Source organism: Diadema antillarum, unplaced genomic scaffold (genome assembly GCF_040938485.1).
Source record: "Diadema antillarum isolate AM-2024a unplaced genomic scaffold, OU_Dant_1.0 scf00000127, whole genome shotgun sequence".
In the NCBI taxonomy this organism is placed as follows: domain Eukaryota; kingdom Metazoa; phylum Echinodermata; class Echinoidea; order Diadematoida; family Diadematidae; genus Diadema; species Diadema antillarum.
Genome location: NW_027271016.1, coordinates 1,966,244 through 1,994,165, shown reverse-complemented (window position 1 = coordinate 1,994,165; position 27,922 = coordinate 1,966,244). Strand labels below are relative to the sequence as shown.

Here is a 27,922-nt window from a genome sequence, read left to right as displayed (position 1 = left end):
ATATGAAGAAAATTCAACATATTTTCACTTTTCTCGCATAACAGAAGACCCCTTGACTTGCCTCTTTCAGGAGGCAGGGGGAATGACATTACCCTTAACCCATTGAGGATGGACTGATTTTGCTACAACACTCATTTCCCATAGACACCTGCCCGAGTATACTCGGGACTCATCCTCAACGGGTTAACATATGTCAGTAACAAATCAAGGGAATGTGTACTTTTTTCTCTTTTTTTTTAAATGAAATTTTGTAGAATTCTCTTTAAAATCCTATACTATAATACTCGAAGTTGTTGTTGTTGTCGCGGCCTTATGTATTTCCTGTTTTATTTCGGCGTTGCTGGTTTCTCTATCTCCTCCCGAGCCGTCGGCTCCGGGCAGTTGCGACCGGTGCCGTCGGCCGCAGGAGAGTATCCTACATCGAATGGCGTGGGTTTCGTCCCCTCTCCGCCTCCGTGTCGACGTCGAGGACGAAAAAGAAAAATTAATTAGCTACATGCATAATGCATTTTTGTGCGTGACGAAAGAGCCGAGCGTTTCAATATTCACGGAACCTGCGCTGGCCTCCTGCTTTCTCGATCTTCCATCTTTTAGCTTGCAGAGACATTGGGGGATACTAAAGATGATGGTGCAGCGAAATCTCTGACATCTTCCGGCGGACGCGCACGCACACACACAATGTACCTCGCAGAACTCTACACACTCTACACTGTGTGTATAGTTCTGTGCTGTACCTTTGCCTCCGCCTGTTACGTGTACTGAATGTATTGACGATGGTTTCACGAATCTGTGTGTGCATGCGTGACATGGACTACAAGGGCATTTACGTACAGTTCGCCATTATTGGCGTCCCCAAATGAAAACAACGAACGTTGGTTATGTAATTGTATTTTGCACAACTGCAGAATACTATATGCAGCTCAGGTACGTCATTTAGTTTGCTCGCCGTTTGCTCTCAAGTCCGGTGTCATTGTACGCAGACTGTTTAGGACGCGGCTAAATATATTTGCCGATCGTACCCTTACATATCAGATTACACGCGCAGCTGTGTCCATTCGTTTACTGCAGAGCTGCTGTAATCATACATATTCATAAGATGAGCGGACGTAGAGGAAAACCTCGCTTTGCCGACCGCCTATTTTTAAAATTGCAAGTGGAAATAGAATGTGTGGTTCTATGGTCTATCAAACCAAGTTTTGGTGACAAAAAAAGAGGGAGCAAATGAAGACGAATGCAGTGATGTATATATTCTTCTTTCTTCCATAACATGGGAAAAATATTAAAGAAAAAAAAATACGAGGTCGTGAGAACCTACTCCCACGGGTGCCTATTAAACCTGATGACTATGATCTCCCCCTCCCCAAATAATAACAATGATGATAATAATAATAATGATAATGATAATAATAATAATGATAAGGATAATGATAATAATGATATAATAATAACAATAATAGGAGCAATAATTGTAGGCCTAATATTAATTATGATAATGTACAATCTGAAGCAGATGTAGTTCTATATTGATATGATATATCAAGCCAAGTTTTGGTGATTAAAAACAAGGAGGGAGCAAAATTATGAAGACGAAAATATCTTATTTTTCTCTCATAACGTGGGGAAAAGAAACATGAAAAAAAAAACACAAAACAAACCGAGGCCTTGAGACCAGCCGTGGATTCCCGCGGGTGCCCGCGTGGATGCAAGAGCAGGGGGTAATCAAAGTCATAGTGTTAATATCTTCCCGTTTCAACGGGAACAACCTGTGGGCAGAACTTTCGGGGAATCTCATTTGCGTTTTTGGTAATTTTTCCCTGAATGTTTTTGTTTTTTGCCCTGCGGAGGTGGAAATGTGTGTGTGCGTGAGGGGGGGGGGAGGGGTGAGGGGCAACAAGACAACTGTTGGACTTCAACGGGTGCAAATAACCCCTCGAAACTCAAGTTCTATAATAAAAGCAAGTAGTGGCGGGAATGATCCCTACCAATGGACCGGATCGCCGGGCATATACTACAAAAATGTATTATAAAATTTCTGGGAAAGGTGGTCATTTAGAAGACAGCACATTAACGAAAGAATGAGAAGACTTTTCTTTTTATTTCTTCAATAAAAATGTGCAAAATTGTATTATGAGAAAAAAAAAATAAAACCCCTCAGACCCGTGGATTTCCACGGGTGCTGCTAGTGTTCTTATATTGTTCTAAGCATGTGGAATTATAAACTGCAGTAGTCTTCTCATCCAGCAGTGACTGGGCAGAAACTTAAACAATTTATAACATTTGAAAGGATTGTCCAATTTTCCTCAAACTTTCACTGATGTGTCCTACTGATGTTGCTTCATTCACTCAATCCATGTGTATGTCAAGGTAAACTTGTCCTTTAATCCTTGTATGCTGGTTCTTTTGGGACTGAAACAATCTTTTTAGTCAACATACCAAGCCTCCTATTCAGTAAAATAAACTTGAACTCATTGTACTCTGTGATCAATAAACGAATGCAGTCACCATGGCTACAAATTTCCCAAATACAGGGTGGACTGGTTGTGGCCCAGTTTTCACTATAATAGTTGCAGTCATTATATTGCACATTGTAAGTTATTTATGGGCATGAGCCGGAGAAGGGGGGGGGGGGGGGGGGAGTGGTCTGGTCATTATATGCCATATGGTTCTCACAGTTTCCACACAACATCTTTCCTCATCAATCTGTCCTTCTCTCACACACACTCACTCTATCATCTTCTCTTTCTCTCTTGCTTCCACATGCATAAAATGCACATGAGTAGAAAGTAATGTCTCTCGCTCGTGCCGCTTTCTCATTTTCCACGTGGCTGTTTGATTACAGCGACCCTGTTCTCCCACATCCATCCATAAATTGTTCATGCCATGTATCCCATTTCATTTCTCATCCCGTCTCCCCAACACCACTTGTCTCTCTGCAGCATTACATCTTTCTTGACATAAAAATATCTCTTCTATCTTGCCATTTCTCTCAAGATCACACACACACACTAAGAAAAACTTCTCATGTTGTCATACTTCCAGTATTCTATTCCTATATTCTATCCAGTCATCTCCAAAAACATAATTCTCATCTGTCACCTTTTTTCCATTTCTCTCTCATGTTAATGCATGCAACACTAGTTTAATATTTTGCAAACCCTCAACATCCACAACAGTTCCTTTAAAAAATGCCCTTTGAATTGAAATATTAGAATCATTCAAAAACGCAAATCAAGTAACATAGTACTTGTATATTTACAGGCCAATATAGTGTATTTCATGATTTAATATTCTTGTAAACAGTCTGTGTTGAATAAACTTATTAATTCCATTACAGAGGTACTATGTGTAACCAACATGCATACATACACATGGCTTGAGTGAATGCAGTAATATTAGTAGAGCACTTACATGTAAGTGAAGTTTGAGGAAGATCAGACAATCTGTTAGAAAGTTATGAATTTTTATAGTTTTGGTGCAGCCTAATGAGAGGACTACAACACATTTTGATGTCACATACGGAAAACGATCTTAAGAAAATATGGAGAGACTTAAACAAAAATCTAATTTTTTATGAAAAGTATACATTTCCTCGACTTGTTACTGACATATGTTAAGGGTAATATCATTCCCCCTGCTTTCTGAAAGAGATAAGTTAAGTTCTCTTTCATTATGCTAAAAAAGTGAAAATATGTTGAATTCTCTTTATAATTTCTTCATATTGTTATCCATGCTTGACATCTCAGTGCATGTACTCTTCTTATCCAGCGGTGACTGCATCAAAACTTTAAACATCCATAACTTTGCAACAGATGGTATTATTTTCCTCAAACTTTGCTGGCACATTCTACAAAAAAAAAAAAAAAAAAAAAAAAATGCTGCATCCCCTCAATTCACTGATATTTTAGTTTCATTGCCCCTTCCACTCATTAAACTGCTGCCATTCCAGCTATCATAATCAAATACCATCCAAGACACAACCCCAAACCACACCATCAGAAATAAGGACGGTCACCTTCCAACAATAACAAATGTTTTACCTATTGCAAACACAATGTAAAGGGGAAACACAACAAAGTGGTGAGAAACATGACATCACAATGGAAAGCACAACTTAATGAATAGACATGTATGTATAAAGAGTATATGTGTGTATGTTTGTTTGCGTATACTGTAAATGAACATCTTGTCGAGCTGTTTCTTCAAATAATCATGCCATTCCTTTCACACCCCGCACAATCAAACCCTGAAACCAAACCTGGGAGTCCTAACAAGGGAGATTGCAGGTTTGTGGGTTTTTTTCCTTTTACTTAGCCACTTTTTGCCACTTTCACCCTTTGTAAAAAGCCGACAACGGCATCTTGGCTTCGGCAATGAATCAAGTCTAATCTAGTGCGACCTCATTGCGAGGAGCTTCTCTTGATGCATCCATAATCCGCATGATGGGATGAGATTGTGTTTAATGGCACGAGTCTGGTTATGCCATTAGATGTACGCACCTTGCAGGTCTTCAACAGTGATGCATGTTTTCAAACAAATGTACAATGCAGGCAAAGAGTGCCAGTATGCCAAATACAAAATGAACAAAGAATTGCCAAAAATGTATAAACAGAGAGAAATTGTGATAAAACAAGGAAGACAATTTCTACTAATCCTAGATAAGTCATGCCTTTCCAAATAAACAGTGCATAAATCAATGCACTCTCAAGGATTGAGAGTGCATGATAAATTGGCAATTTTCTTCACTAATGCTGACAAGGAAATGTATCTTGTAGTATACACCTGTTTCCCTCCTCCCCTCCCCCCCCCCCCCCATTCCTATCTTTTTCACCATTTATATGCTCTCATGAAATGTGTTATTGTCAATACCAGGTACTTAAAACTATGCTGACATCTAGATGTAACATACACATTGTTTGATAGACCAAATGATTATAAGCATCTTCCTGGATTAAAATCTAATTTTACATCCAATATATCTCAACAAAACTTACAGACATAATGATGCTCTTAGGGTGGAAAACGAATTTCAAGGACACTATAATCCATGATTCATTCTGAAAGGATGACCACAGACAAATCCTTCAAATTCACTATTTCACTTTTTTTTGCAAAATCATAAGAGATTGTTGGAGTGATTTGTATACTTTGAAGTGAATTCCAAATGATTTTATGCAAACAGAGAAAGTTGCCTTTGATGTCTTCTGATATACCAATACAAGATCAATAATCCACTCAAATATCCAATTCTTATTTTCACTACACCTCAAAGGAAGCCTATGAAATCGTAGACGACAGAGGTAGTTGCGGAAGAGCCCGTACAATAAATCTGCGCATGCATGGCATTGTTCAGGGAAGACTTCCAGTTACCATGGTAACCACCACACACTGTGATCAATATCGATTGTAAACTAAGTCAATAACACCAGCTGAGTGCTAACCTCTCTATCACCCCCCCCCCCCTTCACGACAGAAAGTCTTTCCCTTTCTAGCTATCACATGACCTGTACACAAGTTCACACTCCTAATCACATAACCACATGATCCTACCGCTAAAAATTTACTTAACAGGTACGTTAGGAAACTAGGGCTTTCCTTGCTATGAATGAAATAAAAAACAACAAAAAACAAATAAAAGGATGAAAAGATTGTTGGAGTGTAAAAAACAAAATTTGACAGGTTGTCACAAAGATCAGAATTATGGCAAATAGTAGGGCAGAAGGTCATTTTGAATACGCTTACAGAAGTATACAAATGTATATATGTGACCGTGCACCTCAAAACGAACATAAAGTCGCACACACTGATTTTGCTTGAGGACTGAAAATAAGTGAAATGGGTCAACCTAGCCGAACTTGACTTTTCCATATTTTCTGAAAGAGCGGGTCTTCTTTTACATTATGCTAAAATTTGGTATCATAAAACAGGCAGGAAAGTGTGTTTTTTTAGCAGTTTATCTCGAACATTTTTGGTAGAATAGTGTGATTAGGTGTGTCTTTAGAATCCCTTTTTCATTTCTGAAAAACCTTTTCCACACTCTTCACTTTCAACTCTAATAACTTTTGAAAGGATAGTGCTACTGCTTTGAAAGTTGGCATTAATTATGGACAGAATGTGTTAATGAGGCATGCTTAATTTCAGTTTAATTTGATAACCCCTTCATTGTTGTTACTCTGGTGGTTTACTTCCTGTTTTTTGTCCCATTCATCGCACAGCCAGCAGGGTTTGGTAAAGATTAAGCGCTTGAATAGACAATGTACTTCAGAGCCTCTTTTCTCAGTTCACACTTTTCCTGAGCTTGTGCTTTCTTTCCAATATTTAGATAAGGTTAGGAGAGTTCACTTGATTTGAGTTATACATCATTTTAAAGCTTAAAGTCTGCTCTTTCAGAATATGGTCTTAACTAAAAATTCATGTCTGGCGACTTTTTGTTTGTTTTGAGGTGCAGGGTCACATATGGGCAAGAAGGTCACACATCCGCACTACAGCAAAATACGCAACAACAAACAAGTACATGTCTTGCACTTAACTGGATTTCATATTCACAGCATCACCACTATAGGCTACAGTGCTGTAATACAATTGAAGGCATTAAAAATAAAAATCTCGTTCATGGCCGTCAAATACATGTAGCTTCATCACATATTGCCATTAACCCATTGAGGACGGGCTGATTTGCTACAACACACATTTCCCATCTAGACACTTGCCCGAGTATACTCGGGACTTGTCCTCAACGGGTTAAAACTCAAGGGAAATAACATAGTAATCTTATATGCAGCGACTGTCATTGGCTGACTCTTCGAACAGTATCTTCACTTATTCATTGGCAGGCTCAAAATATCACAAGGTTTTTGGAATGCTTTAATGTTATTGTGAAGGTGGGGGAAAAAAAGCAGTGACTCCATTACCAATGCATGTACACTTACACACACACACACACACACACACACACACACACACACACACACAAACCATTATACACAAACTCCCACATGCACTCATGAAAAGTCTAGAGTTTTTTTTCTTCCATGCCCCTGCCCCATATCATGAGCTGCTAGCTTATGAAGATGTGAATTAAGCTGCCCATCCAATCCTCGTCAAGATACTACATTTTTGTTGGGATTTTTTTTTTTTCATCCATGGCACTCAAAAGACTGGCTTCCCGATGAGCAATATTGATTGAATAATGCTCAACAAAGCCTTCAGATTTCATTTTTATTTAATGGCATGATAGACTCAGATCTGGCACAATGGATTCCAATATCTTAACCCGTTGAGGACGGGCTGATATTGCTACAACACGCATTTTCAATAGACATCTGCCTTAGTATGCTTGGGACTCATCCTCAACAGGTTAAGATTTCTTCTTTTTTTGTGTGTGTTCAATGGCATGATAGTCTCACATCTAGTACAATGGATTCCACTATTTCAAGACTGATAGTTGAGCTGTGGAGACTACGATTATAACTTTCCCATGGAACCAGTATCACACAGCCTATGATCTCATTGTGCCCAAAATAGATTGGCTTCCTGCACAAAACCCTAGTCACAAACATTAAAAAAAAAAAGCCACTAACTCCAGCAGAAAAGGCTGAAAAAAAGAGCATACACACAAAAAAAAATGGCATGTCAGTTCAGAGGTACGGTAATTGAGGAATTCATGGAAAAATGCAAGCCACATTTTGCAGCAGACAAGGCCATCACAGCCGCAACTGCTACACACGACCGAATCTGCCACTCGCTCAAATGGACGTATAATCATTATCCACGGTCACGTAACATGCATGAAACAATACTCAGTGTTGACATAAGATCAGGTGATTAGTTTAACGATGAGGTCTATGTTTACATGCTCAAAAGTGGACACCCCTCCCTCCCCCCCCCCCCCAAAAAAAAAAAACAAAACAAAACAAAACAAAACAAAACAAACAAACTGATGACTACCAGGACCAAATGGCTTGTAATCTAGTTGTGAGGTCACTGAGGCGGTTGCAATGTGTGGTGAAAGGAGGCAAATCCCTCAACCTCTCATCACCCACGCACATGGGCATGTCCTCTCTTGGGGCACGTTGTTTATTTTCCTTGCCACATGGCGTGGCCAAGCAATTCCCTGCAGTTTCTCCTCTCAGGCACTTAATCCACTGCCTTCCACAAAAACACAAATGGTAATTTCCAGTATTAGGTGATACATGGCACAATTAGTTCCAGTGAGCAATGGTTTCTAAGCCCTTCTGGCAGTGCAACACACAAATGTGTGCTACAATTTTACATGAATGTAAACTGCATGGCCAAAGAAAATGAAAACTTGCTCAGACTTCCAACGACAACAAAAAAGGATTATTCTGGAATATGGTGTTTAAAGCTAAATGCACTCCATTGCTTAAAGGGAAGGTACAATATTGGTGGAGATGAGGATTTGGGCGTTAAACTTTTTGCAAGATACCAAGAAACCACTTATGATGATACAGAGCATACCATTCTAGGAGGAATTCAAAGTTTATTAGATGAAAATTGGTTTTGGAATGGCTGAGACATCCAAAAACAAAGTAAAACAAAGTGATCGTAATAAAAGGTGGGTCCCACCTTTTATTAAGATTGCTCTGTTTTGGATATTTCAGCAATTTCAAAAGCAATTTTCATCAAAGAAACAGTGAATCCTTCTTGAAATTACATGGTCTTTCATATTTCATAAGAGGTTTCTCATGATCTCGCAAAAAATGTTTAGAAACCAGAAGTTAGGTCTCAACCAAAACTATACGTTCCCTTTAAAGTACCTCCTTGTACAGATCATGAGCAATGTTGATTGACGGACATGTAAAAATCGACTGTTGATTCAGTGCTGCAGCATTACGCACGCGATGATATACAGCTCAATGAAAAATAAAAAAATAAATGCTAGGTATTACAGACAACACACTGAGCTGTATATGGGACACTAGAATTGCATGAAACACAGTAATTATAATTCACAAGATAGCAGACTACAACATTTTTACAGATATGTATCTAAACTGCATCTGTAGAGTTCTTGCATCAACATATAGTGTAAAGAAAACTATTTACAGTGAAAGAAAAATGACTACTGGTACTCTGTTTGGATATATTCAGAGTACCTCCTTCAGTCAAGCAGAATCCAATATGTTTTTTATTTTTGTACAATGTTTGGCGAGATTTTTTTTTCCAAATCTGTTTGAAATACAAGTTTAAATGCATAATCTCTGTTAAAAACATTTGTTCACATATACAGTAATCTTACAATGGAGGCAAATTTATCTAGAGAGGAATGATATTTGACATTACGTGCGAGGCACACAATTTTTACAAACTTAATCATATTGCACCTGATTCTATTCTTTGTTACACCTTTCACAAGAAATGCCAATCTGATTTATATAAGGGTACACACAAAAAAAAATCAAATACTTCATTCCTTCGCTACCTATAACTCCACCGACGAAAACCGTCTATAAATGACACAAGAATGATCAAGCTTAATATGGAGAGAAAATCAATGTCCGCGTCAACTCTCGGCAGTCTTTTTCCCACCCTTCCCACCTGCCGGAGGGTATTAAGGTGAAAGGAAGAGCCCGAAATAGGGGGCGGGACCCCGACGTGCAAATTCGTTGGGAGCCTTCTTGCCACATCTTGGCAGCACACATACCCCGAGATGCCACTTGAATAACATCTAATTGAATTTGGACTGTGAGACGGTGGCAAGATATATTAGATATAAGAGTATGAAGTCGGGAACGAATCTTCGGCACAAAGTCACAGAGCAAACCAGAAATGCCGAGGGCAAGCAATAAGGAGCTCATACTTCAATAATCTACTATTACATCATTGTCTGGGACTTTAAGAGCCATTTTACGGTTGTATGGGTTTCACATCTGCCATCAGACTGTCTGGGATCATAAGAGCCCTTTAATCTTGTTTGCTGGATTGTACATATTTTGCAGGCTAACACAGTTTCAAAGCAAACTTTTCACAAGCGTGAGGGATGTCATACGTATTCTTGAGCAATCGAACAAAAAAAAATTCGGAAACAGGGATCAGTGGATCAGCTCAGTGGAAACAACATGTGTTATATCTCACGTTTTTCTGCTAGAACCATAAACAGTGTTAAACACATCTACTGAAGTTCACCCCTTTTGACACCTAGCACAAGTGCTAATAATTGCAGTTTTCAAAATCACAAGAGATTTGCTGAAAGTATTTGCACATTCTATTAAAGTGAATTTCAAATGGTTTTATGCAAACAAAGAATGCTGCCTTTAAATGAATGTTTTGTGATATACAGAATCAACAATCCACTGCGATATCCAATTCTCCTTTCCACTAAACCTCAAAGGAAGTCCATTAAATCATACATGACAAAGGTAGTTGCGGAAGAATTACTAACACAAATCTGCGCATGGCATTGTTCAGGGAAGACTTCCAGTTACCACAGTAACCACCACACACTGTGATTGATATCAACTGTTAACCAAGTCGATAACACCAGCTATTAAAGTGCTAACCTCTCTATCACCCCCCCCCCCCCCTCTTCACAACAGAAAGTCTTTCCCTTTCCAGCTGTGACTTGGGATTTTTTTTTATGTACATCACAGTATGCACGGTGATACTTTGCACAAGTGTTAACTGCAGTTAGCCCAGCTTGCTTCACTAGGAAAATTCTGCTGATTGTCAATCCTCAAATTAATGCAGAAATGAAATGCTAGAAATACCCGTAAAAAGTAAGCAAGGCACATGAATTTTCCACATGGAAAACCAACTCCTCACTCACTTGCGCTAGGTGAGTCATGCATGAAGACCTGGGAGGAAGTCTTGGAGGCGATGGATTTAAAGGTACCACAGTCATAGAAGTTATCAGCCACTGTCGTAAATCGCAGCAAATGATCCATTAACACATTCGATAAACATCCAAGCATAGAAATGAAACAATGAAGATCTATCAGTTGTGCAGATGCACTTGATGTTGACTTATGCAACTACACATCAATACATACAGTGTACATTTCGTATAAAAAAAAAACAAATTATCTAAGTTACCAGTACTAAAGATGATCAAATATTAAAATGTAAAGCTAGGCCTTATGGATTTGTAGTTCTACTCAAAATAAGTGACCTGATATATAAGTATGCCAACTGCAGGAATACTTTTCTCCAGCCACTACTGGAAGAAGCTCTATGGCAAATGTGCTCCATATCATTATGTGATCACAGAATGCGAGGTATCCAAGGGGCAATGCATTTAACCCCTAACCCGTTGAGGACGAGTCCCGAGTATACTCGGGCAAGCATCTATGGGATATGCGTGTTGTAGCAAAATCAAACCGTCCTCAACGGGTTAAGAAGCCACAGCGATATTTACTTGCTACCAACAGTGGAGTGTTTAAAGCATGTCATGCTTTCTTGTCTTTCCGCAGAGAGTCATTGTCTTAACATGCCTGTAGACTGATCTTGGTAGATATTTGGTATGAATGACTGATTCCATCATTTAAGGTGCAGTCCTCTGACATATCCCACTTCTACCCCTTTACCTGCTGAGAAGCCTGACTGCTGCGATCAACTCCTGTCAGGTAGTTACAATGTAGGTTAAGTCTCCACACAAATCTGGCAATGTCCAGAGGATTATCACCACAGCACAAGCTGAACACTCAATAGGCACACTAAGGGTTAAAATGTTGAGTACATGTGTACCTCTCACTGACCCATCTCCCCCCCCCCCCCCAGCAATAGCAGATCTATAGAAACACATTGTGATACGAGTATCACAGAAAGAGACTTAAAATTGAAATAGAAAATACATCAAAGCATGGAGATATCAATCTGACATTTCCATGGACACAAGCAAAGATTTGCAGTGGCAGCAAATTTTCAGAACGCATGAATCTGAAAAGGCCTCTTCCACCAGAGATGAGAGAAGTGGGGCAGGCAAAAAAAAAAAAAGGAAAAGGGAAAAAAAATTGCAAAATTAATGTGGCTTCTTGTCAAAGATCATCCACTCAATATCTCACCAGCAGCACAAAATGGCAGGTAAACAAAGAGAAAAAGAATTAGAAAGAAGCGAAAGAGGGAGCGAGAGAAAGAAAGAGAGATGGGTAGAAGCGGGAGATGAAACACTCACCTTCCTTCCTCCGAGACCTCGCTGTCGTCGACTGACAGCGGTGCGGACGGGAGTCGCCGCCGCAAACCGGCGACTTGGTGGAGCAATTACATGCCATGAAAGTGTAATGAAACCCCAACCCAAACAGTAGCTTTCACATCCATACAAAGTGTACCACAGAATTGCGCCTCTTTTTGCCGTTCTTCACGTATTCTTTGAATGATTGTGCACTTTAGTCCTTACATTACATAGCTCATTCTGTCATTACATCTTCTTTTGAGAACCTCTTTCTTGTATCATAAAAGAATTCTTTTTCTTTAACAATCTTTATATCTGTTATTTTAATTCATAAAGTCCTTAAAGGGATCGTATAGTTTTGGTTGAGACCAAACTTTAGGTTTCTAGCATTTTGGGGCAACATAATGAGAAACCTCCTATGAAATATGAAAGATCATGTAATTCCAAGAGAAATTCAGCATTTATTTGATGAAAATTGGTTTTGAAATGGCTGAGATACCCAAAACAGAGTAATCCTAATAAAAGGTGGGACCCAACTTTTATTACGATCACTTTATTTTACTTTGTTTTTGGATGTCTCAGCAATTCCAAAACCGATTTCCATCAAATAAACTTGGAATTTATATTAGAATGATATGCTCTGTACTATTTCACACGTGGTTTCTTGGTATCTTGCAAAACATTACAAGCCCAGTCCTCGCCTCCACCAATACTTTACCATCCCTTGAACAATCTCCTACCTGATTTTCTGACTTATCAAGATAACACAAAAGTATCTAATTACAAAATATCAGGCATTTGGCATTTAAAGTATTGTTACTAGAACCAAAAACCAATTTCTGTAAAAGTAGCACAATCTATGTAGCAGCTCAATTATTTCACCAATTACCAGAAACCAGAGGGGCATTTCATGAAGCGTTTTGTCTGACAAATTGTCAGACAATTTTGCTCTAAGCCAATCGGATGCAAGGATTTCACTAGCTTATAACAGTTTGTCAGAAAAAAAAATATCTGACAAAACATTTCATGAAATGACCCCCAGGATGTCATGTGTCAGGATAGCACAATTTCTGAAGGATATTGATTCTGTTTTCTTACTTGAACTATGAATTTCTTCTATTGTTGAGTAATAATTTCTGTCTTTATTTAATCTTTTTCCAAGATATTTCTCTCTGTCATTTACTGCTTTTGTATTTGATTCTGCCAAAGAGTGTTGTGCAATTTTTTAAGTTTTTTTTTTTTCATTGTAATGATGTATTGTGCACATGTACTACCTTACACGTTGATTGTATCGCTGTTTTCTGTACACATGTTAATACGGATTTGATGAAAAAGAGCCTAATGGCTGAACGAAAGTATTTTAAGCTGTGTATGAAATAAACAAACAATCTTTAAGGGAATTTTTACATCTGTTTCTTTCTCTGTCCTTCTTTTTTTTTCTCTCTTCTGTCCAGCTCTAAGATTTTTTTCCTCACATTTTATGCAAGTTTTATGTATATTTTCTTTCCCTGGCCCTCTAATTTCTCTCTCTCTCTCTTTCTCCTACACTCACATTTTTTTTTACAGTTCAAACTCATGTTTGAACTGTACTTTACCTAAGAAATTGTAATAAATATTTCTGTTTCCATCCGCATTTTTTCTTTACAGTGGTAACACACAAAATTTCTTACAGGTATTTACATATTTTAACTATATTGGCACTGCAACTGATCGACAAATTGCCATACCTCGACGTCGATGTACGACAATTTGTCAATCAGTTGCAGTGAAAAGATCTCGACGGAAGAATTTTATGAATTTGAATGTATATTGGCACTTTAGACTAATGTAATATTCTTTGTTTGTTTTGAAACAATCGAGCAGTGTGTTTTCAGAACTCATTCTCCATTATGCTAATTTTTCATGATGAATCAACATCCCTTTATGGCTATACTGACAGATCTTCTGTCTTTCTAGCTTCTCTTTCAGCACTTTTACTCATCATCGCTCAAATAGTCATTGAACACCATCGAGATGGTGATATAGCAAAGTTTTCCCTTGAGTTTGATAATCACCATGACAAATGCATCATAGAGACTCATGCAGAGCCATAATCTCAGAGATTAGAATAAGTTCAAAGACCCGAGCTGACTTTTAGAAACACATTATTTACGACAGGAAAAAATACAGTACACTTAGTGTAGGTAGTGCCAGACTTTTGTATTCATACAGAAGCTTTAATAGCATACTGCCAAATGGACCAAATTTGTCCGGTTGCCTTTTGCTGCAGAAGAGGTCTATCAAAGCCGTAACATGAGGGAATTCACTTGGATACTACACATTATCATGTATATGCAAATGCAATGCGTTTACTGTTTTTTCAAGTCATGTCCTGGGCTTTTCCTCTATGTCTCTTGTGATTTTCTTTTCCTTTATTCGATTTGAATATCAATAATAAAAAAGTGATGAGATGGATAATACAATATTGCTCATTACCCATGATGATGATGGTCTTTAAGATCTTGTTTCTTTCTGATCTTTTTCTATGTCAAAGTTCGTCATCCTTGTATCATACATTTCCTTCATTTTTATGAATTCTGTTCAACTAAGCTTCCCCCTAGCTCTAATTGTCCTTCCCAGTCTAGCTCTAGCTCTAGCTCTCCCTCCCATCCCCCCCCCCCTCTCTCTCTCTCTCTTCAATTTGTTTCATTGTCCTTCTGTATCTACAGTAATAACAGTGAGTTTTTGTCTGGTACTGTTTTCTCTGCCCTCAATTACTGCCCTTGTGTCTCCATTCTGTCTCGCTCCCTTTCTTTCTTCGGCCGGCTGCGATGCGTGTCCTCAGGGGAGAGTCAATACGGTGGCATCATGGTCCGTCGCGCTAATAGTAATACTCTAAGCTTTGCTGCTGAAATATTGATGCCGTACGGGGGTGGTTATAATTGGCAGGGGACATTTAACCCAATGCCCACATTCGCCGGCCAATTCTAGGCGATGAATGGTTATAATGCTTTCCATTCCTGTTTGCCATCGCCTTTGCTCTCCAAAAGAAATTTGATTATAGGGAGCACGAGAGGAGCTATCCATTCTCTTTAAACCTGGTGGAACTCAACGGGGATGGCAGAAATTGACCTCCTTACACAAAAAGTGCTGATCCCACGCGAATTCAATTAGTCGCCACATGATGCTACGAGAACGAAGGTGTTAACCTCTCTTGGGGCGACCGCATTTGCCGAAAATGTCTCGCAGATATTGATTCTGACTGACTCTGGGAGCGCGCACATGCCCTCTTTCTCTACACCACATGTCGTGTAAGATGCTGATAATAATGACGATGATAATGATCAATGATGTATACGTTTTCTTGAGAACATTCCTGATAATCTCAATGATGGTGAATATCATAATGATAGGACTACAACAAGAAACACATATTTTAGAAATTAATAATGGTAATAGTCAGGCCTATCAATGAAAACGGCTGAAGAACTCATACTAATGATACTGATAATAATTATGAAATCAATAATAACGATAAATAGAATGATAGAATGATAAATCAGAATGGTATGCTCTGCATCATTTTATAAGTGAATTCTTGGTATCTCTCAAAAAGTTAAAAGCTCAATCCTCATCTCCACCAATACTATATCATCCCTTTAATCTCCACCCAGTACTGGTGAACAAGGCGTAAGATGGGAACTTTCATCCCCCCCCCCCTTCCACCTTACCTGAGTGCCAAGCAGACCAGGTGATCAGTTTTATTTTGGAAAGATCAATTTTGTTAGGATACCCCTCAGGACACTCTGGGGATTGCATTCATCAAGTCCAATGACATTATGGCATGTTCTCACTGAGCTACGGTTTGTAGAAGAACAGTCATGTCTGATTATTGCCATCTTTAATAACAGCAACAAAGAGAAAAATATCATTTATGGAGTCTGACAGGATGTCGCATTTACACAGAGGGAGGGATTGTTTGAGAACAGTCCGGACCATCGACATGTAACAACAGCTATCATAACAAAAGAGAATAGGTCTAATAGGATAGCAGTTAGAAGAATCCCATCACCGTGATAATGTAGTCAGCTGTTCAAATTCATGTAGTTTTTTTCATCATCTCGGTGGCTTGGTATTGCTTATTCAATATTGGAGGTTATCTTCAACTTCTTGTCACCTTTTTTCATTTGTTTTATTTATTTGTTTTCCAATCATTGCAAATCATTTGCAAATAATTTGATTATGTTTGTGATATGATTCAATAAAACATACAATTGAAAAAAAAAATGTTGCACACAAAGCTACAGATTGTTCAAGAAAATTCCAGTTTCACAATAGCTAACATAACAAAAAGAGACCAAAAAAAATCACTGAACAGTAAAGCATGTTCAAAAAGAGTGAGGGATTGCTCAAAGACAGTCATGTCTTACAAGAGCAATCTATAAAAAAAAAAGTACTGCGATGCATTAAGCCAAACGGAATGATGGTACAGTGCAAGTATATATACTCATGTTCACACAAAGCTATGGATTGTTCAAGCAAGGAGGTTTGAGAGATGGAGTTACAACTGACTGTAATTATTCAATCAGCTGTCAGTTTTCTATGGATGGACAAAAGAATTCCACAGGTGCATTTGTGCCTTTGATGTTTGATGCTTAAAGACGCTATGTTTCTGAGCAATCTGAAGATTCATTTTTAATGCTAACATAATATCGGATATATGCTGCTCTTTTATATATCAAATGCAGTGAAATTTCACCTAATTATCAAGCATATAAAACAAAAGTCAAATCCGTTCGAAAATATGTGCAAAAGTGTAAATCTGGGCTGTGTTTTGTGAATTTCAAAGTGTTTGGAATTTTACCCTCATGGAAAGCCGGTTTTATCACTTTTCTCCTTATTTCCACAAAATGAAACTAATATGGTATCATCTTCAAGTATAGTTCTTTATAAACTAATATGTAAGATTAGCGTACAATCACGTACATTCTAGTAATTTTGATATCTATTTCAGCAATATTTGAGCAACTACTATTCGCGCACCCCCATGCCTTTACCAATGTCTACCGCCCATCGTTTGTGAGTAGGGATAGCGAAAAGTAATTACCATCACAAAGACATATCTTCCTTGGAAAGTGGCTGGTGATTATGCAATGAGACACGAGTCAATTGTCTTCACATCTGAGCGGCAGATCCAGTTTGACACATATTTCAAATATTTTTGAGTGGCGGCTTCGAGTATGGATCAAAGCGAATAAGACTGTTGTGACTCCATTTCTCGAACCTCCTTGGTTCAAGAATAGTTTTGTCTTACAGTAGCCATCTCAACCTCCAAAAAGACAGAAAAAGTATAAATAGGAACAGAAGTCTGTATCTCTGAGATGACGCATTGAGTGCATTCAAATAACATTCTGCAAATATTTAAACACATTCCCCAGAGGGAGCACAAATGTCACTCAGCAGAATTTCTGCATGTAGCAAGAGGTTTGCCTGACAGACTGAAAATGTTTCTCCATTAAAATAAAAAAGGAGACAACAGGGGCTGAGAAATTGAGAGCCTGGACAGATCCAGTATGTCAGAAAACAATGTACATTTTGTTTTTTAGTTGACACTCTCTGGTAGTTTATTTCTCAGTCATTGAGTTTCTGACAAAATGAATGAGAGAAAGGTATTGGTGTACAAAGTGAAAACAAAAACTTCCTCAGAGTGTTAACCCGTTCCATGCTGAATTCTGAAATCTCCACAGACTTAATACACAAGCCACCAGGTTCCTGTATGAAATGGGTTAACAGTTATCTGTTTGGGCCTTCTTTTACAGAAAAGGAACATCACATACAGACAAAATTTGACAGAAAGTGGAAAATGCAAAGTAACACAGCTTCATGTAAAGAAGCACTTTAAGGACTGGGGATAGAGGATAAGGAATAGCATCACAAAAATGCTTGCCAAAGTAGCTTCACACAAGCCTCACAAACTGCAAACATTGCAAGTCATCCATAAGGGCATCAGCGCAGCTGCACGCAGCGATTAATGGTCCCTTATGTCAATCTCCCATTGAGAATGATGGATCGTGAAAAACAAGGTGCTAACCATCAGAATCTATGGGCCGACTTGTGTTTGCACCATCTTAAAGAAAGAGCGGTGAGAATGTGGGGGTAAGACATACATGTACCATGACTTAACCAGGTTGAAGAAAATTGATCAGGACAGTTTACAAAAAAAAAGACAGAGAAGATGAAGCAGTAAGACTGTATGCACTGACGCAAGAATAGATTATGCTCTCTTTTCTTACCCTGCAGACTGTCACGTTTGCTCCAATTCTCATCCATAATAGCCACTAACAGAATATATGTGACCCTGCATCACAAAACAAACAAAAAGTCGCCAGACATGAATTTTTATTTAAGACCATATTCGGAAAGAGCAGACTTTGAGCTTTAAAATGATGTAGGCCCTATATTAACTCAAATCAAATGGACTCTCCTAACCTATCTAAATATTGGAAAGAAAGCACAAACTCAGGAAAAGCGTGAACTGAGAAAAGAGGCTCGGAAGTACAGTGTCTATTCAAGTGCTTAATCTTTACCAAACCGTGCTGGCTGTGCGATGAATGGGACAAAAAAGAGGAAGTAAACCAAGCGAGTAACAACAATGAAAAGATTATCAGATTAAACTGAAATTAAGCATGTCTCATTAACCCATTCTGTCCATAATTAATGCCAACTTTCAAAGCAGTAGCACTATCCCTTCAAAATTCATTAGAGTTGAAAGTGAAGAGTGTGTACAAGGTTTTTCAGAAATGAAAAAGGGACTCTAAAGACACACCTAATCACACTGTAATTCTACCAAAAATGTTCGAGATAAACTGCTAAAAAAACACACTTTCCCGCCCATTTTATGACCCAAAATTTTAGCATAATGTAAAAGAAGACTTGCTCTTTCAGAAAATATGAAAAAGTCAAGATCATAGGTTGACCCATTTCACTTATTTTCAGTCCCCGCGCAAAATCAGTGTGTGCGACTTTATTTGTTCGTTTTGTGATGCACGGTCACGTATATAGGTTTTCATGTCCCTGGATCACAGGTTTGTTGTCAAATAGCAAAAACACATGCAGCAATCAGTCACTAAATGGCAGACAGGTTACATCAGTAGTTGTTTTGTTAATTGCTGAAATACAAGTATGGGCATTGCACAGGAAAAGTCCATGTTTTATCAAATATTCAAACATTTGCTTTCTACACAGAGCACTAAATAATAGAATTGTTCATGTTTCATTCCTCTGTACTTGCACCTGTTCTGGCAATGGCATGGTGTGTTCACAAATCTCTCTTCCTTGCTTTTCTGCCTGTCCTCCTTTCTCGTTGACATTCATTGTGCTGTAATGTTTCTTGTGTTCTTTCTTTTCTTCCTTTTTTTTGTGTGTGATCAATTATGTGTATGTTTGTACTGTTGTTTCTGTCACTGCATAATTCTTGTACAGAAGGTGCGGTAAATAGTGTCTGTACTGTAACATTCATTTCATTTTAAGTTTGTATGTTATACTTTTTTGTAATTACCCACATCATATGTGACCCTGCACCTCAAAACAAACAAAAAGTCGCCAGACGTGAATTTTTAGTTACGACCATATTCTGAAAGAGCAGACCTTAAGCTTTAAAATGATGTATAACTCAATTCAAATGGACTCTCCTAACCTATCCAAATATTGGAAAGAAAGCACAAACTCAGGAAAAGTGTGAACTGAGAAAAGAGGCTCTGAAGTACAGTGTTTATTCAAGCGCTTAATCTTTACCAAACCGTGCTGGCTGTACGATGAATGGGACAAAAAACAGGAAGTAAACCACTGGAGTAACAACAATGAAGGGATTATTAGATTAAACTGAAATTAAGCATGCCTCATTAACACATTCTGTCCATAATCAATGCTAACTTTCAAAGCAGTAACACTATCCTTTTAAAAGTTATTAGAGTTGAAAGTGAAGAGTGTGGACAAGGTTTTTCAGAAATGAAACAGAGATTCTAAAGACACACCTAATCACACTATTCTACCAAAAATGTTCAAAATAAACTGCCAAAAAACACACTTTCCTGCCCGTTTTATGATAACAAATTTTAGCATAATGTAAAAGAAGACCCGCTCTTTCGGAAAATATAAAAAAGTCAAGTTCGGCTAGGTTGACCCATTTCACTTATTTTCAGTCCTCACCCAAAATCAGTGTGTGCGACTTTATGTTCGTTTTGAGGTGCACGGTCACATATATATCTGTCATAAAATGCTCTAATTGTAAATAGATAGATTTGGATATATACAACATGATTTTTTTTTTTTCAAGTGACATATGATGCTTTACAAGCTCGGCTTTTGTAGTAGATCACTCTTTTCCATTGATACATTCACTTTTGTCACCATTGCAAAGTATGTATTGTTTCTATTCATTCATTCATGTAATATATTGAAGAAAACCTTGTTGATCTGCATTACTTAAAAACTGTAAACAATATATGATTTATTAATGTAATGCATACTTCATATTAAATTTGTATTTATAAGAATGTTTTCGCTGGACAGTTCTAAATAAAAGCACAATTCAACTGAATTGAATTGAATTTCCGAGACCACAAAAAAAGAAGAAGTCACAAATGTGTTTATTCTCTATAAGCTTGGAACAAGCATTTAAACACATATTTAAAAGCAAACTCTTCTGAAAGTCTAAAAGTCTGAAAGCCCTGCACTGTATGTGATACATCCGAGTTATCCAATGAGTTACAGAAAGTAAGACTTTTTAAAAAATTTTTATGATGGCACAGTTTGAGGTGTTACCGTGCCTTACCTACTAGACTATCAGTGAGTTTGATGGTACATACATGTACATAAATAGTTGAAACTAACAGTGAGACACAATCTGTATGAATGGAATGATTTTAGATGTCTACATAGAGTACAGACATTTTGATGACATATGTATTAATGCTTCCAAACATGATTTCAACCTCTACTTTAAATGCAAAATCCAAATTTGTTCATCACAACATCTATAAGATAAATTATTAAAGAAAAATGTTGTAAGACTTTTTTTTTAACTTTCAAATACCAAAGCAAATACTGCAGTTTGGTGTACAAGCATGCATGTATATTTGAGAAATACAGAAAGGTAGTTTAATGGTCCTATAATCTTGTCATAGGGAGACAGTGATCAATGATGAATCCTTTTCATTGACCTCAAGTTTCTCGGCACTTGATGGAATGAGCATGAACAGCAGAGAAGGATGTGCGGAGATGTTTGAGCAGCGTCTGTCACAATAATGTCCACATGCTTTGCTGGGTATTAGGGTGTTTTGACAACAGAAGCGAAGAATGTTAGCCCAAATTACTTCCCCAGAAAGCCTCTGGGAAACCTCTGGGTCTGTCCTGTTGAAATGAGGCTTAATCGATGCCAGGCTAATTGTAATTGACCTGCGCATTTGGAAGCTGAGGGGGAAACAAATTGATGAGCAATTTCTCTGCATACACAGCTCTGGCAATCTGCTTTCAGTGCCACTTGTTTTGAATTAAAGCAACTTTAAATGATTGGGGGGGGGGGGGTAGGAAGCTTTCTTTTCCTTTTCTTCTTCTTCTTCTTCTTCTTCTTCTTCTTCTTCTTCTTTTTCTTCTTTTTATGAACTAGATCCTTTTTTCGTTTCCACATATCACTTGAAACATTTGTAACTGATCAGTCTATGATCCACAATATCTGGCAGATTAAAAATAGAATTTCCTTTAAAGTGGATCACCATAGGGTTGAGTTTACCTTGTCATTGATGGGAAGACAGCTAATGAGTGGGGGAAAAGAGATATGCAGAAATGCATTCCAAAATTACACAACTGGGTTCAGATTACACTTCATGATGTCAGCTGACATTTTCTTCATCATAATGAGATACAAAGCAGGTGTATAACATCAAAACAAAACAAAAGACAAAATGAAGGGGTTGTGTTGCGATCACTGTGTTTGAGTGGACAGCACGCTTTGCCTATGATGGGAAGGTCGAGGATTGAAGCTTAGCCACAACCCCTGTGACCCTGATCAAAATATTCTGTCCTTTACACTCCTCTCTCTATCAAGGTGTATAATGGATGATACTTACACAAACCTGAATGCAAATGAAACCAGACTACAGCACGAGTTCATAATAAAGTGGCCGCCTGGCTAGAATGCTTTGTCAGCAATTGAATAAGTGCAATGTAAATTTCTTAATTTCAAACACCAGATTATATGTTTTTAAATATTCTATGCATTCCAACACAGTAGAAAGCATTACTTAACAAGCAAATCTAATTAGGCATTTGCACTTTATAAAGAGCAATTACAGTGCCCATTATCTACTCAAATAGATTGGAAAGCATTATAAATGAGACAACATCGCAGTAAATTTCATTCCCACGCACGTAATTACTTTCTTGCTTAAAACACAAAAAGACAAAGTTTAAACAGAACATATTGTTCATCAGACAGCATTTGGACAAAATGAAAAAAATTGTATGATATTCATCTCGCCCTGGGAAGAGAATTTCATAAATGTGAAATGTAGCCAGAGGTACAATGTATGAGAAGCCTTCTGCTGGCCGTGGAAACTACATATCAATCAACATCAAAGTTAGAATGCATCTGAAAGACACCTGTGGAAATGTTGTCAGCATTTTTGCATGAAAATGAAATGATACTTGAATAGAGTCTTGCACATGCCTGTATCTACATTATAGCTGTGTTCAGACGGAGGCAGTTTTGGTCGGAGTAACTTAGGAGGAAGGGTCGGAAGAAGCTTGGTCGGAGTGACTTTGGAGGATAGGTCGGAGTAGTGCCCGTCTGAACATGGTCGTGGTAACTTCCTCCGATTGGAGGAACTTACCACGACCTCTTCCTCCGAACGAGATACTCCTGAGTTTTGTCAGGAGTATCTCGCTACCACGACTAGCCAGTCGGAGTAAATTGCCCGTGCGGACAAGCCCTCGGAGTATCTATGAACATACATACCTTACTACCTAGGTAAAACTTCCTGGGTCAAATCGCAATGTTGACATTTTGCGACTACACGTGCGCGTGTAGTGCAATTCTAACATAGTCGATCGCGACGAAGAAGCTAGCGCTCATGCAGAAATTTCCATCAACAAGAATGAAGAAAACAAGTGCCACTGGTAAAAACAAAAAAAAAACCCATAACAATCGCATGGTCGACGTGCGTGGCACTACCACTTCCGGAAGTTACACTGACCCTCGCACATGAATTGGTCGGAGTTTCTTCCCACGACCGTCGTGTGGACACAAGGGTCATATAAGATATGCATTAATTTGAATTTTAATTGCCGTGCCATAAATTTTTACTCCAATTAGAAATACGTCTGAACATGGCTAATATTGCAGCAAAACAAAACCTTGAAACTTTTTCTTTCAAATCTGAATAGAGCCTACACTATTGCTCAATACAGTTAATATGTTAATAAAGACCTAAAATGAAATGTAGGGCCTGTTATTTGGCAAATCCATTCTAAACTTGTCCAGCAGAGTATTTTAGTTATTTATATTTTATGCTCTACTAAAGATGGGTAAATGGCTCATCTGACCTGCATAATATTGTTACTGCACAGTAATATATACTCGACTAAGACATTAATCTTGTCACAGGAATGAACCATTTCAACCTTGGATGTCTCTAATCAAGTATATCACCTTTCCGCAAATTGCTAGCATACATTTCCAGTCACTGGCGTGGCCTGAAGGAATGAATCTCATATTGGAATGTCGCGCAATAACAACAATGGAAGAGACAGGTATCACCGACCACTCCTCAGCGTGGGAGGAGATCTGTTTATTACAGGCAACGACGCCCAAACACAGCCAACCTGCGGTCTCTGCACAGCGCTAGTGCAGATGGATGGTTTGCGTAGAGCAATTTATAACGACAACAAAACCTGGCCTCCAGACATTCTCTGAGTCTCAGAGGGATTTCAGACTACGACAATTTCTCGTTTGTAATCGCATTTCTAAAATGCATTTATCTTATCGTATCCAAGGACACGAGCCATTGTTGACACTGAAATGAGACTCCTCGCCTGTGGCTGGCAGCGAGCATTATTCCATCGATACATTCAGCTGTGTCACAAACTCCCAGCTTGTCAATCAAATACTCCCAACTCTTGATAGGCTTACATGGAAGAGCATATGATATCAATTACGTGTGTATGCACCCATCATGTTTTAGAGGAAATAGAATTAACAAGTGTAGACTGAACTAGAAATGTGACTATGGCGACAGATGTGCCTCCGCCATAATGCACGATTCTCCTAAAAGCTCTATAAATTGAGCTGTGATCACAGTTTCACATAAAAGACAAAATATTAGAACGACATGTCTGTCACAAATGTGTTGAATGTTCACTTTTTGAACTAGGTATAATTGGATGAACGGCTATTTTTTCAACAAGAGCATGTATTTGGGAATTTGACGATTTTTACTTGACTTTGGACCCTTTTATAAGTTTATGCATTGATTAATTTTCAAGGTGTGGAGAAAAAATGCACTTTCAGCATTGAATAGTAAATTGTTAGCATTTTAACCTGGCCTCTGACCCTTGACCTTTGAACTTATGACCCCCAAATTCCCAAGAGAATCACTGTCAGGCAGAACATGCACACATGTGTACTAAGTTTCATGATGATATCTTGAGCCACTTCAGAGATATGGTGGAAGAAGTGAAATTTAGCACTTTCACTTGACCTTTGACCTTTTTGGCAAAAAACTTCCCAGAGAATCTCCATTCGATAATACATGTACATATACACTAAGTTTCAAGAAAAAGCTTGCAGGCATTGCATAAATATGAGGGAAAAGTGAAATTTTTGAGGAGTTGACCTAGACCTTTGACCCCCTGGCCTTTGACCTATGACCCCAAAATTCCCTAGATAATCACTGCCAATCAGTACATGCACATGTACTATTAAGTTTCATGAAATACACTGAGATACGGGAAAAAAAAGTGGGAAAAAAAACTTCTTGGAGACACTCTTACAATAGGCCTATAGTCATTGGGTAGTCTTGTCAATAACCTATATCCACTTCTTTTTGCAAGTTTAAATATCAGCTTTTAAGAATGGAACAAAAATGCGGCAGAAGTCTACAATCGATTGAGACAAACATACATGTACTTCCAAATCTTGTTTTGTTTCATGGTAACTGTACCTACCACAGAGACTTTTATGTCTTGTCATCGCTTTAACGCATACGAACAGATAACATTGCTGTCTGAGTTACTCTGTCTATCAGTGTGCATCTGTTGCATCAATACCCCTATTAATTGTTTTCATAAGATGTTTTCTGTACCTGTACTTGTCACATAGGCCTAAATTGATAATTAATGCATTACAACCATGACATGCAAAGAGTGGATGTTTTATTGCCCTGATGGGATTTGAAGAAATCTGATATTCTGAATAATTCTTATCACCAGTATTACCTTTTTAATGTAGGCTCTATGACAATCGTACTGTAAGGTTAACCCTTATTCTCCCTTGTTTGCATTCATTATACCCCCTTACAGACACTAAAAAATAACTTTTGTAATCATGATTATAATATGACTCTATTAAAGAAGATCCTTGATTGAGATATTTTTGGCATCTGAGAGCAAATAATTGTAACTTTGATTTTAGACTCTTGATTTGCAAATCAAGGTCTGCAAGTGCTTTCAAATCTTGACTTGCTAGATTTGTGGTGCACACTTCCCGTCTACTACACTATGACCTCCAAAATATGATTGAGGAGGAAGAGCTTAGCTCAATTGTATTATTTACTTTCCCCAAAATGTACGTAATCTGCTTGCACTACACTAGCTACTGCACACATTGTGGGTTTGATTGACAGGTCATGAAACATGTACCTCCACAACTCATGAAGATTACAATCACGATTCATAAACATGATTACATTCAAGTGTCTGAATGTTGCATAAATTACAATCATGATTCAAAAACATGATTAAAGGAGAGACTTATCTATGATCTGAAAGAGCTCATATTTATACAGTATATATAGGCCCTAGATGTGCACGTATTCACAGGCAATTATTATGGGAAACAATGAAAAGGAATTCTGTAATCCCACTCAGTCCCATTGTATCACCAAGGCCTTTTCTGAAGAATCACTTCACTTGAGTGGTTTGTCTTCAAAAGCTCACTTCATCAGGCAAGCTTCAGGGGCATACAATGAATGCCAACTAAAATTACTTGGCAAGTTAGAGTTACAATGTGTCCACAGGCATACATATGAAGGGCTGAGTGTATGATAAGTAAATACAGACAGTGTCATTGGGCCGGATGCATAAACGCTAGCAATTGCTTGTTCTAGCCTTTTACTCGAATCCATATGCATAAAAACAAGCAATTGCTTGCAAGCAGAAGCTTTTGCTAGCAAGCACAAACAATTGCTTGCTGCCCGCAAGCAATTGCTTAGAGACCAAGCGTTTGCTTAAAAACGTGTCATGCATAAAGCATACCTTCTGCTTGTTCTTGCTAGCAATTGCTTACGGTTTTCCAAGCTCTGCAAAATGAACTTGAGCTTTTGCTTAACTTGGACGTTCCCTTTTAAGTTTCATTTTCACATTCATATAAGAAAGACCACACTTGTGCAGGAGTGGTATAAATTTACAAGAAATTACTCTTTAGCAGTGTTAGAAACTTTTTCATTTCAACAACGGGAAAGTCCAGTGGTCAGCACGCAAAATGTGATGAAAAACAGGTAGATGTCTGACTTCGGTGGAGAGCAAGGAGACCTCTCTCCATGTGAGATCTGGCGGATCCAGGCTATCTCTATTTGTGATGGGAATCAGCCAGTACATGTGTGTGTATAGATGCATGTGTGTGTGCGTCTGTGTGCGCATTTATGAGTGCCATTTCATAGCTCTATTGCTATGTCAGGAATTGTTTCGCACACACACACCCTTTCAAATACATGCTGTCACACTCGCCTTTGTTCTTGTGTTCGCACAGGCGTGACATCCCTTTTGTTGAAAACGCAAGCAATTGCTTGTGCGGGACAAGCAAAAGGTATGGGCACAAGCAAAAGGTTATGCATATGGATTTAAGTGACTTAGCTGAAAAATGAGAAATTTCACTGTCATCCATCATCAAACATTTGACACAATGGGAGCTAGCTACCTTGTTTGAAATTTGAAATATTGATGTTTCTAGCTTTGTTTGTCTGGTAGCAGAGTTTCTTGCTACTTTTGTGGTAGGTTATTACGAAATAAAGTGGGGCAGATTTATATGTCACTGGAAATTTAATCTTGGAGTCTGAAAATCAAAATGGAACACAATGAAAAATCTCATGTTTTCTGACTTTACAGTTTGCAATCAACATTGACCCCCATGATCGACATTGCATCAACTGTGACTGAAAGTTTGTTTATCAATTAACCCGTTCCTTACGGGAACCAAGTACGTACCATATACCAGGTCCCTGTGGCATTAACTGATATACGGGAACCTGGTTTACAGGGTTCCCAAAATGTAGACAGAAGTGCCTGCATTCTTTATAGCCTTAGTTCATATAAATTTGTGCTGTGTTGCCTACAAAAATGACTGTAACAGTTTTGCTGTAAAACTCTATATGTAGATATACACAGTGAACAGGGCTGAGCTCAGTAGATATTTGACTTTGCTGACCCCATTTAGGGGAGTGGGTAAAGTCTCTTGAGACTGAGAAATATGCTTAATACACAGAGCCAGATTGTCGAGAAGATGCAACCCTCCCCCCCCCCCCCCTCCCCAAAAAAAGATAATAATAA

General features: G+C 38.2%; 1 protein-coding gene across 1 annotated transcript in view; it reads right to left on the bottom strand.

Moving 5' to 3' along the window:
* LOC139720345 (NAD(P)H-hydrate epimerase-like) overlaps positions 1-18,454 on the bottom strand; it is a 169,802-nt gene extending 151,348 nt beyond the window's left edge. Inside the window, exon 1 of the mRNA XM_071631708.1 lies at positions 18,397-18,454. Coding sequence (XP_071487809.1) covers positions 18,397-18,433 — 37 coding nt within the window. The 5' untranslated portion in view covers positions 18,434-18,454. The remainder of the gene's footprint in view (positions 1-18,396) is intronic.
* Positions 18,455-27,922: the final 9,468 nt, after the last annotated feature.